At 34.4% G+C, this 15,536-nt stretch overlaps 2 protein-coding genes across 2 annotated transcripts in view; both read right to left on the bottom strand.

The window, feature by feature from the left end:
• Window positions 1-10,336, bottom strand: HELRODRAFT_186525 (hypothetical protein; the record flags this gene model as incomplete). Its single annotated transcript, XM_009027166.1, has 25 exons — window positions 1-304; window positions 454-605; window positions 845-958; window positions 1,221-1,316; window positions 1,663-1,810; window positions 2,061-2,165; window positions 2,531-2,652; window positions 2,851-2,926; window positions 3,446-3,574; window positions 3,853-4,019; window positions 4,566-4,698; window positions 4,936-5,081; window positions 5,420-5,535; window positions 5,608-5,662; window positions 5,818-5,932; window positions 6,084-6,220; window positions 6,496-6,705; window positions 6,929-7,045; window positions 7,392-7,490; window positions 7,787-7,840; window positions 8,157-8,322; window positions 8,771-8,858; window positions 9,489-9,590; window positions 9,837-9,943; window positions 10,239-10,336. 25 exons carry the CDS (start codon window positions 10,334-10,336, stop codon window positions 130-132), a joined length of 3,027 nt encoding a protein of 1,008 aa, XP_009025414.1. The 3' UTR covers window positions 1-129.
• Window positions 10,337-14,312: 3,976 nt separating this feature from the next.
• Window positions 14,313-15,536, bottom strand: part of HELRODRAFT_163235 (hypothetical protein) — a gene marked incomplete at both ends in the record, with an annotated part of 3,619 nt that continues 2,395 nt past the window's right edge. Inside the window, one exon of the mRNA XM_009027165.1 lies at window positions 14,313-15,469. Coding sequence (XP_009025413.1) covers window positions 14,313-15,469 — 1,157 coding nt within the window. The remainder of the gene's footprint in view (window positions 15,470-15,536) is intronic.

The raw sequence follows: 15,536 nt of genomic DNA, 5'->3' as shown, positions 1-15,536 counted from the left end.
TTCTTTATTTAAAAAATTAGTCAAAACTTGGAAGCTTGGAACGTTTGAAAAATAGAATAAATAATCATAAAATGGAGAAAAATAGAAAATTTCAAAACGAAGTTTAAATTTTTATATCAAAATATAATCCTATGAAGACTTGATGTTATTTTTTGGCCAGCTTAAGACTAATTTGTCGGCAGACTTCTTGAAAGTTGGCACTGGGTTGGGAGTTGTGGTGTCGATGGTCACTTCTCTGGACTTGTTGCCCAACATGCACATGACGTCACTCGCTATCATGACTCTAAGCTCCTTCTTGTGCAGTCTGAAGTGTTTCATTTATCAACTGTTACAATCAAAACCTCTGTGCTGCGAAACAAAACGCATCATGAAACCACAAAAGTCCCACAAAAGTCCCAAATAAGATTATGATCAAACAGGAAACAGGATTTACAAAAGTTTCTGCACGCCCACCTAAGCCAGAGTCCCAGCATGACTCCGACAAGCTCACCCACGTAGTCCCCACTGTGGTGGTTGGGTGAGACGCAGAAGACAAGGTCGTTGCCCCCCTCCAAATGAATGACCACCAGCTGGTCACTTCCGGGCGATACTGTCAACCCCGTGACCTGGTTTCAATGCAACACCATACAATACAATACATTACAATAAAATACGATGCAATACAAAACAATAGTATACAATAAAATACAATACAGCAAATACAATGCAATACAATACAATGCAATTCAATACAATACATGTACAACACCATACAATACAATACAGTACAGTACAATACAATACAATACAATACAAAACAATACAATACAATACATGAACAACACCATACAATACAAAACAACACCTCTCCTATTGGAATGCCGTCTTTCATTGATTTAAAATTCTTCGAATTTAATTTGAAGATCTTTGTATCCGTTATGCATAGAATGCGCTCAGCTGACTTGCTAAATCGATTGGTCTTAGGAATGCATTTATTATTATTTATTATTTTGAATTAATTTAAAAATATAATTTTTGTTATTTTATTATTATTACGAATTAGAATTTGTTAGCATATTTCATACATTCATTCATACACTCATTCGATCATTCATTCAACCATTCGATCATTCATTCAACCATTCGATCATTCATTCATTCATTCATTCATTCATTCACTCACTCACTCACTCACTCATTCATTCATTCATTCATTCATTCATTCATTCATTCATTCATACCTTGATGACGTAACAAGCAAATAGGACATCATCGAAATGTTCGTGATCTCGTAAAATTTCAAACTGCTGCTTGGCTTCCGGTAGACTGTGATCAGCCTGGTAATGGTGATGATGATGATGTAGTGATTATGATAATGATGATGATGTAATTATGATAATGATGATGGTGTAATTATGATAATGATGATGATGTAATTATGATAATGATGATGGTGTAATTATGATAATGATGATGATGTAATTATGATAATGATGATGGTGTAATTATGATAATGATGATGGTGTAATTATGATACTGATGACGATGATTCGGAAGATGGTGACTACTGGGAGTCGAGTGCTCTTAAAAACATTTTTGTGCTTTCCAAAACAATGTTTTAAATCGAAAAAAATCGTTTTAAATCGAAAATAAAATCAGTCGGTGTGAACTACCACCACCCACATTGAAGATATAATTCCCGATCCACTTCCTCTTAAACCCCCAACCGCCCCTTCTCTTGCCACCAAGTGCGTCTCCGGCATACACCTTCAGTCGCAACGACGGTCTCTCAGACACGGGTATCGGTTTCAGTACCATGTACGAATACCACCTGGACATTTGGGGGTGTGGATAATTTATTCAAATAAATGTTAATTTATTAATTTATTCAAGTATCATCACATAATAATAATAATAACATGTTAAAAATTTTCTGTGTGGATTAATTATTAATTTATCAATTTATTCATATTTCACCATATAGTATGCAATAATAGGTTGAAAATTCTGTGTAGATAATTCAATAATTTATTCAAATATTACCCTATAATAACGATAATAATAATAATAATAATAATGACTTGTTGAAGATTCTCTTCAAAAGATTGATAACGTGATGAGGTAAGTGTTCGGGTGGCCTAGGCCAGACCAGTGACTTGTTAAAATCTTTTTTCTTCTTCGAGTCGCTATTGTAAAATTTGTGAAAAGTTAAACCTACTATCCATGATACAAATTACTATCCACCATACAAATTACTATCTACCATACAAATTACTATCCATGATACAAATTACTATCCACCATACAAATTACTATCTACCATACAAATTACTATCCATGATACAAATTACTATCCACCATACATTACTATCCATAAAATATAATAATTTAATATAAATTATATATATCCTATCCATACAATATAATATAATTAATATATATACTATCCATACAATATAATAATATAATATAAATAATATACATCCTATTCATACAATATATTAATATAATATAAATAATATATAATCTAATTATATCTACAAATACTGACCGAAAGAGGCTAATGAGTGTTTGAAGGTACGATCTCATCTGGTATCTCAAATAGGTCACTCCGATTCTATTGGCTGCCCTCATTTTGCGGACCAATATGCGAGCACTTAGACCCCTCCACATCTGAATAATAATAATAATTATTATTATTATTATTATTCTTATTATAAATACTACTACTGCTACTGCTTCTACTACTACTGCTGCTGCTACAAATACTACTACTACAAGTAATGTGGCTATTGCTGCTACTGCTTCTACTACTACTATTACTACTACTACCATTAAAACTATTACAACCACTGCTTGAGTTATTTAAACCTTTTGGATAAGTACAGAGATACTGGGCAGTATTTGATTCCTTGCATTTTCGAGTGCAAACACTGTCTTCGGCTGTCTGCAAATGTAAAGGTTGCATGAAAATATAAAAAAAAGAGTTTCAGCTAAATCCATTTCCAAAGACATTAAATTAAACTTACATCTGGTTACAGATAGCCAGAAGACGGATTTGGATTTAAAATAAGGGTTTAAAAATTCGCCTTTTAACTATTTTTAAACTCAACGGCCCATTAAGTACACGGCCCATTCGGCCCTCGCCTTTCTCTCCTAACCATAGTTGCTACTATTAAAGTTAATGATGTTTTCACGATCAATTCACAGTGCTATGAGCTGAACAACGCAATGAAATGAGAATGAACTAACAACAAAATAACAGTAACAACAAGATAACGTAATAACTGGTGCCCTTTATCGTTTCAGTACTCGTTTATATAGTAGTTAAGTACTGCTACTTCTTACGCTAATACCATTACACTAATAATTAAAATCTTTTTAAATGATAATTATGCATAATTATATATGTAGAAATTAAATTATAAAATATATAATTATATAAAATTATTATAACAATATCGACCTGATAAATATCTTGGTCTTCCCGTATAGGACATCATCGTCCAGTGATAACTCATTTATAATCAGTTTTGTGGCTTGCGGAAGCTGGCATGATGGGTTCGGCCAGGTTTCTAGCGTTATCATTTTGTACCTGATGAAGATGATATAAGATATAATTGATATATTGATATATAATTGATATATTATTGATATAACAGTGGAGATAAATGACGACGACGACGACATGATGGTCACGAAAAATTGTAGTGATTAGAATTATGGTGACGGCCAGCAAAAAGCAGTGACCAAACGACAAACACAACGAACAAACACACACGCACGCACACACACACGCACGCACACACACACGCACAAATACACACACATACAAAAACACCCACACACAAACACACACACACACACACATACCTTCCAACAAATCTTTGGTAGGGCATACGAAATGCAAACCCGGCCCTACGGACCCTGACATTTTCCAGAAGTCCGAGATACATGACCTGATGCTTTACCCTCTCCTCGTCCAGGTGCACTGGCGATTTGTCATCGTTTGGTTTGATGCAACGCACGTAGTACGGCTCCTTGTTTGTATATGTTTGCTTGTATATAATGCATGTTTTTGTTTGTTTGTTTGTATGTATGTTTATATTTGTTTGTTTGTATGTATGTTTATATTTGTTTGTTTGTTTTGTTTGTTTATATATGTTTTGTTTGTATATGTTTGTATGTGTTTTTGTTTGTTTGTGTACGTTTGTTTTTTGTATACGTTTGCCTGTTTGTATATATTTTTGTTTGTTTGCGTTGGTATGTTTTGTATATATGTATTTTTTGGTACGAGGAGTTGGCATGCCTTGGCCGTACGTACGTCATTCCCGCATTTAAATAAACGTCCAACTTCAACCACCATTCTTTTCATTTCTAAATCATAGGTGACATCACTATAATAATAATAATCATCATCATTATAACCATCATCATCATCATCACCACCACCATCATCATCACCATCATCACCACCACCACAATCATCATCATTATCATCATCACCATCATTATCATCACAATCATCATTACCATATTACCATCATCACAATCATCATCATCACAATCGTCATCATCATCATCACCTTAGATACGAGATGGTCAACCAATGAGATGATAGCATTCTTGAAATTGGTGCCGGCTGTGATTGGTCGCTTGGTGACGCTGGTCACGCTGCTCGAGCCCTCCGGCCACATGCTGCTGATGGACTTGTTCTTGCTGACGTCATAATGGTGATGGTGATGATGGGGATGAAAATAATGATGAAAATGATGATGACGATGGAATCAAAATAATAACACAAAACCACAATAACAACTAAAAACAAACAACCAACTAACCAGCCAGCCAGCCAACCAACCAACCAACCAACCACCTAACCAACCAACCACCTAACCAAACAAACAGGCAGACAGATAGACAGACAGACACAGACCGACAAACGAACAAACAAACCTATTGAAGAGCAGCCTCTTAAAGTCTTGAAAAAGTGTATCTTTATTCTTATCAATGAACCCGTCAACGCTGTATGTGACGTCACCGGCGTAATGACGTATGCGGAAGTCCCGATGAAATTGTAGAGATTTGTCTGACGGTGAGAGCTGTGTTGTGGTTTATGTCGTTGTATTTGCTTTTGTTGTTCGTTTGTTTGATTGTATGTATGTTTGTTTGTATTTATGTTTGTTTGTTTGTATGTTTGTATGTATGTTTGTTTGTTTGTGTGTGTGTGTTTGTGTTGTATTATTTAATAATAATAAAATTTGTTTCATGAATAACTTTTGATTGGAGAAAACGTATTGTAGAAAACTTACAAAACAAGCAAACATCAACAGCACATTATAAAAAAAGAAACATCCAAACAAACATACATACAAACATACAAGCACAAAAAAACACACACTAACACAGACAGACAAGCAAACACACAATCTATAACTACCTTCCTACTGGTGAAATGTTTGTGATTAGCCAGTTTATCACTCATTGAATCTAGAAACATGGCATCCGTTATCTTTCCAACATTCAAGCAGGCCTCATCCAATAGAGACAGAATACCTTATTATTATTATTAATTATTAATAATAATAATATTATTATTATTTTTAATTATTATTATTATTAAACTACCAATGTGTTGTTGTTCAACGAGATCACAAATGATTTTGTTGTCGAAGTAATCCACCTAAGATTTTTTTTTAGAAAATTAAATTTTATATTTTTCGGTGGGTAAGTTTTGTATTTCTACAGATCTATCGTATCGTATCGCAGTATCTATCATTAAGATACTAATTAATAACTTCAGATACTTAATTTTCGAGTAGTATTTTGATTACTTACATGGACCCATGGCACTCCTTCTTCGTTATATTCTCGCTGCTCCTGCTGCAGAACCAGTTCGATGAAGAGTTGTTGCAGTTTCTCGTTGCAGTAGTTGATACAAAACTGCTCGAAACTATCGGGTGTTTGTTTGGTTGGTTGATGAGTATTTACGTGGTCAAACACACAAACGAACAAACAAACGAACGAACGAACAAACGAACGAACCAATCAATCAACTTGTGGTTTATAATTATTCGTATATTTAATAGATTTTCAATATCGACCTGTTTTGATCGAATATCTCGAAACCGTAAATGTCGAGAACACCAATTGTCGTAGTGTTTTTCTTGCTGACTGTCTTCAGGTCGATACACTGGTTGATGCTAGATACTATCCATGAAAACAGCCGGTCGTATATGGCCTGGTTGTTTATTGGTTGGTCAGTTGGTTGGTCAGTTGGTTAATCAGTTGGTTGGTTAGTTGGTTGATTGAATAAGATTTATTTGTCGGTTGATGCGTTAACTAATTATTTTTACAAAAAAAAAAAAACTTCTTTGATTCATTCACACATTATAGAAATTTTACTTTGTCTTCAAATAATTTTACAACAACACATGTGCACGTACAAACACACACACACATACAAACACACCAACACCAACATACAAACACATGCGTGTACACACAAAAACTAACTTTAGCAAAGGCATCTCTTCCATACTTTGCTTCCTCAGCGGAATGTTTCTTCTCGAGGACCTCACCGCGGGCCGCCACCACCCTACCACAGAGAGCCTTCTCTAACTCCCCCTCATCAACTTCTAGAAGTTTCGAGAGAAGGGAAAGGGTAGAGGGGTCAGTTATCATGCACTGGTCAGTTTGTGAAGATTCTTCGAATTTGACGTTGCCCTGTTAATGAATGGATAGATGGATGGATGTATGAATAAATGCATGCTAAACAAACAAATACACATACAAACAAACAAATACATACAGACGAACAAATACATACAAACAAACAAATACATACAAACAAACAAATACATACAAACAAATGCATACATACAGATACACAAACAAACATACAAACAAACATACAAACAAACATACAAAAATGTAGAAACCAACCAACCAGATGCAAAACAGCGGCGAGTACAGACCAGAGGGTCTCGTTCATGTCCGTCAGACCCATCGTCCTCAGAGCGTTCTCTACGCCTCTGAAATCAGATTTGTCGTTTATCGAATCAACCTTTGTAGTTTTGCAATGTGTAAAATGTTTATAGTTGTTTCTTCATTTTTATATATTCGTTCCTTTTTTCATTCATTCGATCAGTCGTTCGTTTTTTTTGTTAAAATGAAGATAAATATTCTAGTGAATGAATGTTTCTATATTATAAAGATCATTCATTCATTCATTTGTTCGTTCATTCATTTGTTCGTTCATTCATTCATTCATTCATTCATTCATTCATTCATTCATTTATTCATTCATTCATTCATTCAACAAATTCATAATTCTTTTACATTATCCCATCCATTCATTTCTCCATCCATCTATCCATTCATTCCTCTATATCATCCATCAACAGGCAAACCTTTGCAAACTGTCCACTCTGGTCAAGGTAGGAGTATGTGTAGGGGTCTCTAACGAGTCCGAACTCTTTCAACCTTGCATCGGAACCACCACACAATAACTGAATATTATTATTACTACTATTATTAATATTATTATTACTATTATTATTAATATTATTAATATTATTGTTATTATTACTACTATTATGTAGACTACATTACCGATTTTTAATCTTTTATTTTACTTTATTTTATCATATTTTCATTTCATTGTATGTTTGTTTTATTTTTGGAAAAATAAAAGAGTTCCCATTATTATAATTATTGTTATTATTGTTATTATTATTATTGTTATTATTATAGTTATTATTATTATTATGAGGATGAGATGATGATGATGAAAGAGAATAGTGACCTGATAAAATACGTGAAAATTTCGTTCGCCATACTGCTGATGAACCACTCTGGACTGCCACGTGTGTTTCGTAAAAAAAAAATATTAGTCATCGTCATCATCATCTTCATCATCATTGTCATCTTTAGTCTTATCATCATCTTCGTCATCATCGTCGTCATCGTCATCGTCATCTTCAGTCTTATCATCTTCATCATCTTCCCCATCGTCGTCATCATTGTAATCTTGGGATTGTTATATTTACGGTCATATTTTAACCATCTTATCCATAAAATTATTTCGCAAACGATTAAAACTTCAATCTACTGAAACACATCCCTAGATTGGGCCTCGGTCACATCCCTGAATTATAATTTTAGCACATCCCTACTTTTTCCAGGAGATAGTTGTTGAGGTGGCCGCCAACAGGGTCGCCATTGAAGTTGAAGTTGATGTCCATGTATTTGCCGAACCGACTACTGTTGTCGTTTCGGTTCGTTTTCGAGTTGCCGAACGCCTCCAAGATGCAGTTGGATTGCAGAAGGATGTTCTTGACTCTGCGTGAGTGTGTGTCATGTGTGTGTGTATGTGCGTGTGTGCGTGCGTGCGTGTGTGTAGTAGTGACGTAATAGATGACGTTTCTAACGAAGCAAGGCAATGAAGGATGACGACGCTAATCTGTGGCCAACACACACAACAAAAAACCGTCAACATTTGCAATTGTTTTTGTTGCAACAACAGCAACAACAACATCAACATCAGCTACAGCAACAGAACATGAAATATATATACTGGCATCAACAACAACAACAACAGCATCTTAAAAATAAGAACATCTCCTAATGAGACCTGCCTGGAAAAGAAATGACAATAAAATCATCATCAACAACCTCACTCACAACCACCAAAAACATCATTATCATCTACATCATCATCATCATCATCATCTTCATCTACATCATCATCATCATCAACAATATCATCATCATCATTGTGATCGTCAACCTCTCCACTTCCTGTTGTTCCCCAGTTACGCAGGCGATGTACCTCATTATAATTTTTGAGGCCTCCGTCTTTCCAGCCCCACTCTCACCTTCATAATAAAAATAATAATAACTATTATTATTATTATTATTATTATCATCATCATCGTCGTCGTCGTCGTAGCAGTAATTAGCAATAGTTGTAGATGGATAAATAATGTTAATTAAGGGTAGATAGTAACTAATTTGTGTGTAGGTTGTTATATGCGTGTGTGTGTGTGCGTGTGTGTGTGTGAGTGTGTGTGTGTGCGTGTGTGTGTGTGTGTGTGTGTGTGTGTGTCTGTCGACATACTTTTATACAAATTAGTCCCTAATATATTTGCGTGTGTTTCATATGCAAGAGAACTAATTACCAATCTTTGATGTGCCAGCCACTCAATTATGCTAATTAGCTATCTCATTATTATTCATGAAGTAGCTAATTAGCATTCACCGTATTATATTTCATTACGGATGCTAGCACAAATATTATATACAGCGTTCAATTGTATGTGGGCCAGTGTCAATTTATGCAAACCAAGCGCATACACCTACAGACTGACATACGCACACATAAATATGCAAGGACATGAAATGAACTTAACATTAACATCTTTAGCAGCTAACTTAACACAACTAATTAACATAATCTATTCAAAAAAGATTGCTCCATCTATGAGAAGGCCAGTAAAGAATGTTACCTGAAATAACAATACAGGTGTCGCGGGCTCGCCTCTTCATTGCCTTGTAGGAGGAGTCTGCTAACGCGAAGATGTGCGGTGGCAGTTCGTACATCTCTCTACCTGTGGCCAATCAATCGCTCACTTATTCATTCATTTGTTCATTCATTCATGTGTTCGTTCATTCGTTCGTTTGTTTAATCGTTCGCACGTTCATTCACTCGTCAAATTATGTCCAATTATTCATTTGTTCGTTGATTTCATTCATTCATTCGTTCATTCATCCATTTATTCATTCACCAATTCATCCATCTACCCACCCGTTCATTTATTCATCCAGTAAATCATCCATCCATCCATCCGACCGACCTCTGTACTTATCGACATACTCCTTCTCATAGATGGTAATGTTTCGGTACGGGTTGACTGACACAACGACCTCTCCTATGTACGTGTAAATCTTACCTTTGCTGTATCTGTGCGAGCGCGCGTGTGTGTGTGTATTTATGTGTGCGTGCGTGCGTATGTGTGCGTGTGTGAGAGAGAGAGGAATGAGAGTGAGAGAAAAACAGCAAGAGAGAGAGAGAGAGAAAGATTATTAATGGAAATCTGTCAAGTTGTAAAAATGGTATAATTATAGCTAAAGAGTCAAAGGAAGAAGAACCAAAGACAAGAGAGGAAGAAGAAAGGAAGAAGAATTGAAGAAAAAAAGAGAGAACAAGAGAGAAAAGGAGAAAAAGAGAGAGAAAGATAGGGAAAAAAGAAGCCTACCTAAGTCTCAAATTGTTCATGAAGGACTGCATATCAATGTTGTCCATCATAATGAAGTCACTGACTCCACAGTCGTCAACCTCCAACATCTGTGTCATCTGAAAAGGGGAAATTAATTAAATAAATTACCAATTAACCAATTAATTACTTTATTGATTAATTAGTGATAAACTGATTCAGTTTATTTGTCCAGTTTTGTGTTCATTCAATTGTTTCTCCATTCACCACTCATTCGTCAGTTCATTCATTCGTTCGTTCGATGGTTCGTTCTCTTTTCTTTATTGTTTGTTCAGTTGTTCGTTTGTTAGTTTGCTAACACACACACACACTAACACACACACACACACCAACACACACACACACAATCGACACACATTAAAATCAGTTTACAGTGTTTAAAATACGACTTTAACAACGACAGATTATATGGAAAAAATTATACAATATAAAAAATAAAGAACTCACTGTGAATTCTCTGTTCGTTATATTTGATTCTTAGATTTTTATTATTTATGTTATTCTTCTTCTTATTATTATTATTATTATTATTACAAAAAGTATTATTACTAAAATTATTAATAATATTTAAATAATTAGTGTTAGCAGTATTGTGGAGTTAATAGTAAATGAATATAGTATAAGCAATTGTTACACATTAACTTCATCAGCGATATACAACTTGTACATTATTTATATATTATAATATTTATAGATTTATTATTATATTATATAATTATTAATTAACATTAATTTAACAGTATTTTTAATAGTATTTTCAGTCTTAAGAGTATTTTTGCTGGTAAAACTAGGAAGTGATTAACGTGTAAAATTATATTTTTCGTGTGTGCACTATATATACACGAGAGCTACACACTTATATGTATGTGTAGTTAAGTGTAATGTTAAATGGATAAAATCGAATGTTTTGGGGATAATTTAATGTATGTATGTATGTTTGTTTGTATGTATGTTTGTTTGTTTGTATGTATGAATGTTTGTTTGTTTGTTTATATGTTTGTATGTTTATTTGTTTGTTTGTATGAATGTATGTGTGTGTGTGTGTATGGTGTTTGTGTGTGTGTGGTGTGTGTGTGTATGTATGTATGTATGTATGTATATGTATGTATGTGTGCATGTGTGCACGCATATATGTGTGAGATGTGTTTTTTATCACGTTGATAATTTGATTTATTTATTTATCATCAACACGGCTTAATGAATAATTGAAAGAATGTCGAATGAATGAATAAAGGAATGAATGAAGGAATGAATGAATGGGTGGATAAATGAATGAATGAATACTAAGATGGACAATTGAATGAATAGATGGATTGAAGAAATAAATAGATGGATTGATTAATGAATACATTTACACACACACCACACACACCACACACACACACACAAACACACATATACACATAAATTGTGTGTGTATGAATGTAGCATACCTTATCATTTTCGTTAGCTATTTATGTACGCACATATACACATAAGCTACGTACGTATGGTAGCAATTAATTAGAATATGCATGTATATACATTATACATTTACACACAAACACACACACACACATGATGAAGTTATGGAATAAACTACCTACAACCCCTAGGTCTATCAGTTCCAAAACCCCTTTTTAAATACAACATTCTTAAGTTATTTAGAACGACTTTTTTCGACTCTCCATCAGTTTTCAATTTTTTTGTCTAAATGCGTTTTCCATTTCTACATTTTTATCACTTTAGCCAATTTTTCAGCTGAAAGTGTATTTGCATGTGTATTGTTATTTTTATTTTAAATCCAACTACATATTTTTATTTTTGTATGTCCTTTCTTTCTACATCCATTTGTATTTATATCCATACTACACTGATGATGGCAGTTGATGCCGAAGAGAGCTTTTCTTCAGTAAAAACGTTATTAATAATGTTTTGTCAAAAATGTCAAACATTCAAGTTTTTTAACTGGTTTGTAATGAGTCCTGGCCTTCCAGTTCTTTTAAATAAATAAATAAATAAAATCTTTGTGTGTGCGTGTGCGTGTGTGTACTGTCTGTGAGAAAGAGAGAGAGACAGAGAGAGAGAGAGAGAGAGAGAGAGAGAGAGAGAAAGAGAGAAAAAGAGGAATGATGATGATGAGTAAGGTTTTAATAAGTTGCTAATGACATCCGGTTTAGTTTCGAAACTACAGTACATGCAAGTTCTTATGTAGCTGTTTGTTGGATGATTTTTCGTTTGAAATAATGGTTGTGTGACGACGATTGTAACGAGGATGGGGGATTGTGACGATGATTATGATGACGATGATGATGACGACGATGATGGTGACGATGATGATGGTGACGACGACGATGATAATTGTAGCAAAGGTTATAACAGTGAATATGATAAAAATGCAATTACAATGATAATAAAAATAATGGCGATGATGACGATGATGACGACGATGACGTCACAGTCAAGCGGCCACACGCAAATTCATCTTTATAAAATGTTTATTCCTGAACGGGCGTGTGGGCGCATACAAATTGGATGAATGAATGTATGAATGAAGGAACGAATGAATGTATGAAAAAACGAATGTATGAATGAACAAATTAATGAATATATGAAAGAACGAATAAACGAATGAATGAATGAGTAAATATATACTTATGTGTGTGTTTGTATATGTCTGTGAGCGTGTGTGTATTTGTGCGATTGTCGGTTCGCAAATATTTTAATTATCCCTGCATTGCCTCGTTATCTCCAACATAGGAGCCGCTATTTTAATTGAGTTAGTCTCAGTATGCGTGTGTGTCTGTGTGTGTGTGTGTGTTTGTTTGGTTGTATTTGCGTGTGTGCGTGTGTATCCGTAATAATAATAATAATAAAATAATAATAATATATTTTTATTCTTATTTTTTTTCTGCTCAAAGCTGATTGCCCATGCTAAAACACATCTCATTAATAAAAGGATTAAAATTTGATCTTTCCAGATAAAGAAGATTGCAAGCCACACACTTAGTGAGAGAGAGAGAGAGAGAGAGAGAGAGAGAGGGAGAGAGAGAGGGAGAAATAAAAGAAAGAGAGAGAAAAAGAGAAAAAGTGAAAAAGAACAAGAACAAGAGAGAGAGGGAGAGAGAGAGAGAGAGAGAGGAAGAGAGAGGAAGATGGAAGAAAATAATACTGGCCCTATCATTGTTCATTATTTTGTCGACTGTTGATGACAATTTATTTTTCTATTGTGAGGCATGCGATGGAAAGATAGGAGGAAGAGAAAAAAAATGAAAAAAGAAGAAGAGATAAATAAAGAAAGAGGAGAAAGAAAGAGAAAAGCAAAAAAAGAGAGAATGAATGAAAGAAATATGGACGAAAGAGATTAAGAGTTTGAAAGAGAAGTAGAAAAAATAAATATTGGCCGAGTGGTTAGGGTCGCCTGGTCCTGTCACAGAGTTACCGGGAACGAATACAACAAAAAGATCTCGTTCTTCGTTCTTGATGTTTTTGAGCTTCTGTATTGACCTTTAACCTTTTTTTATAATTATTATAATTATTGTTGTTTTTGTTGTTGTTGATATTTTTTGTGCGGTTTTTGGGTCAAATTGAAAAAATTTTTTGTGTAAATACGTCAACTCTATGGCATTTATTATCGTTATAATAATATTAAAAATATAATTGTTGTGATGATTGTTATTATTGTTGTTATAATGATAACAATAATTATAATTATTATTATAACTATTTAAATTATAATTAAAATAAAATATCGCTTCACTGTAAAAAAAATTGAACTCAACTCACAAATACATATTGAACAGTGACAACTATATTAAATAAAAATAGTAGCAGCAGTAGCAGTAGTAGTTGTAGTAGCAGCGACAGTAGTAGTAGTAGTCGTAACAGTAGTAGTACAAAATCGCCGCGAAAAAATACCGGCTTTTATAAAACATAGATGAAATACCAAGGAATAAATATTGACATGAATTTGACGTCATAAAGTTCTGTCGTAACCTAGTGGAAATACAAACATACATGTTTGTATGCATGTTTTGTATGTGTGTGTGTGTGTGTGTGTGTGTGTGTGTGAATTTACTACCAGTAAAAGTTACATTCAGTATAGCTGTTGCTTTTTACGATAGTATTAGTGGCGCTAGTAGTATTTCCTTTATAGCGCTCCTTTGAAAAATTAGTTTCAGCAAGTTGACCCCTGGCCGACCTTTTTTGACCTTCATAGGACCTCAGGTCAAGGTCACTGGCTGTTATGTTCAGTGGCTGTACGCGTTTAGAGTAACGAGTGTTGTTTGTTTTGATGTTTTTGTTGTTGTTACTGTTGTTGTTTGCGTCGTGAAGCAAGAGTTGTGATCTCGAATCGCAGAATAAATGTTCGGCGTTGAGGCTGTCAATGTCACGGCTGTTCTTCTTGCTGCTGTTGCTGTTGTCAGTTTTGTGGCTGCATTTTACATTTTTAGCTTTATTATTATTATTATTATTATTATTGTTATTGTTGTTGTTGTTGTTGTTTCCATTGTATTCATACGCGCGCAAATTTCTATCCTTCGTTGACAAATTACTCCCGCTTTTTTCCGCCACAACAAACTCATCATCATCATCATCATCGGCAACGATGACGACAACATCGTCAACATCATCCTCCTCTTCTTCTTCATCATCATCGTCATCGTTATCATCATCGGCGTCGTTGTCTTTTTGTAGCGTTGACGTCAGCTGCTTGCGGGCGTTGATGTCGCGGCGACAGGCGATGATGATGAGGACGAGTCCGGTGGCTAGGAGAATTAGGAGAAGAATGGATGCCACTAAAAACCATGTCGTTGTCGTTTTGGATGTTGATGTTTTGTTGTTGTTGATGTGTTGGTTGTTGTTGTGGTTGCTGTGATGGTGGTGTTTTGCGTTATGAAGAGGAATGTTAATATTGTTTTTGTTGTTGTGATTGTTGTTGTTTATATCGTTGTTGTCATAAGTGAAATTTGTTTTGTAATTATTGTTGTTGTTGTAATTGCCGTTGTCTTCGTAGATGACATTAAAGCTATCAAAGTTGTTGCTTTGGTTGATGTTGTTAATGTTGTTGTTGTGGTTTTTGTTGCTGTTGTTGTTGCTGTACGGTTGAACAATGATATGCCTCAATGTGTAACCCTTGATGAAATTTGTTTGCGGCGATTCAACGAATGATTTTGTTGTTGCAGTTTCGAGTAAATTGTTGCTATCTCTTGATGTTGTTGTTGATGTTGTTGCTGAAGTAATTTGTGTTGAATGGAAAATAATATACGGCCCATTGTGACGTTTTGGGGGGATCCTCAG

Source organism: Helobdella robusta, assembly GCF_000326865.2.
Source record: "Helobdella robusta unplaced genomic scaffold HELROscaffold_5, whole genome shotgun sequence".
NCBI classification, from domain to species: domain Eukaryota; kingdom Metazoa; phylum Annelida; class Clitellata; order Rhynchobdellida; family Glossiphoniidae; genus Helobdella; species Helobdella robusta.
Note: the sequence above shows the minus strand (reverse complement) of the source record. Positions and strands in the feature narration are given on the sequence as shown.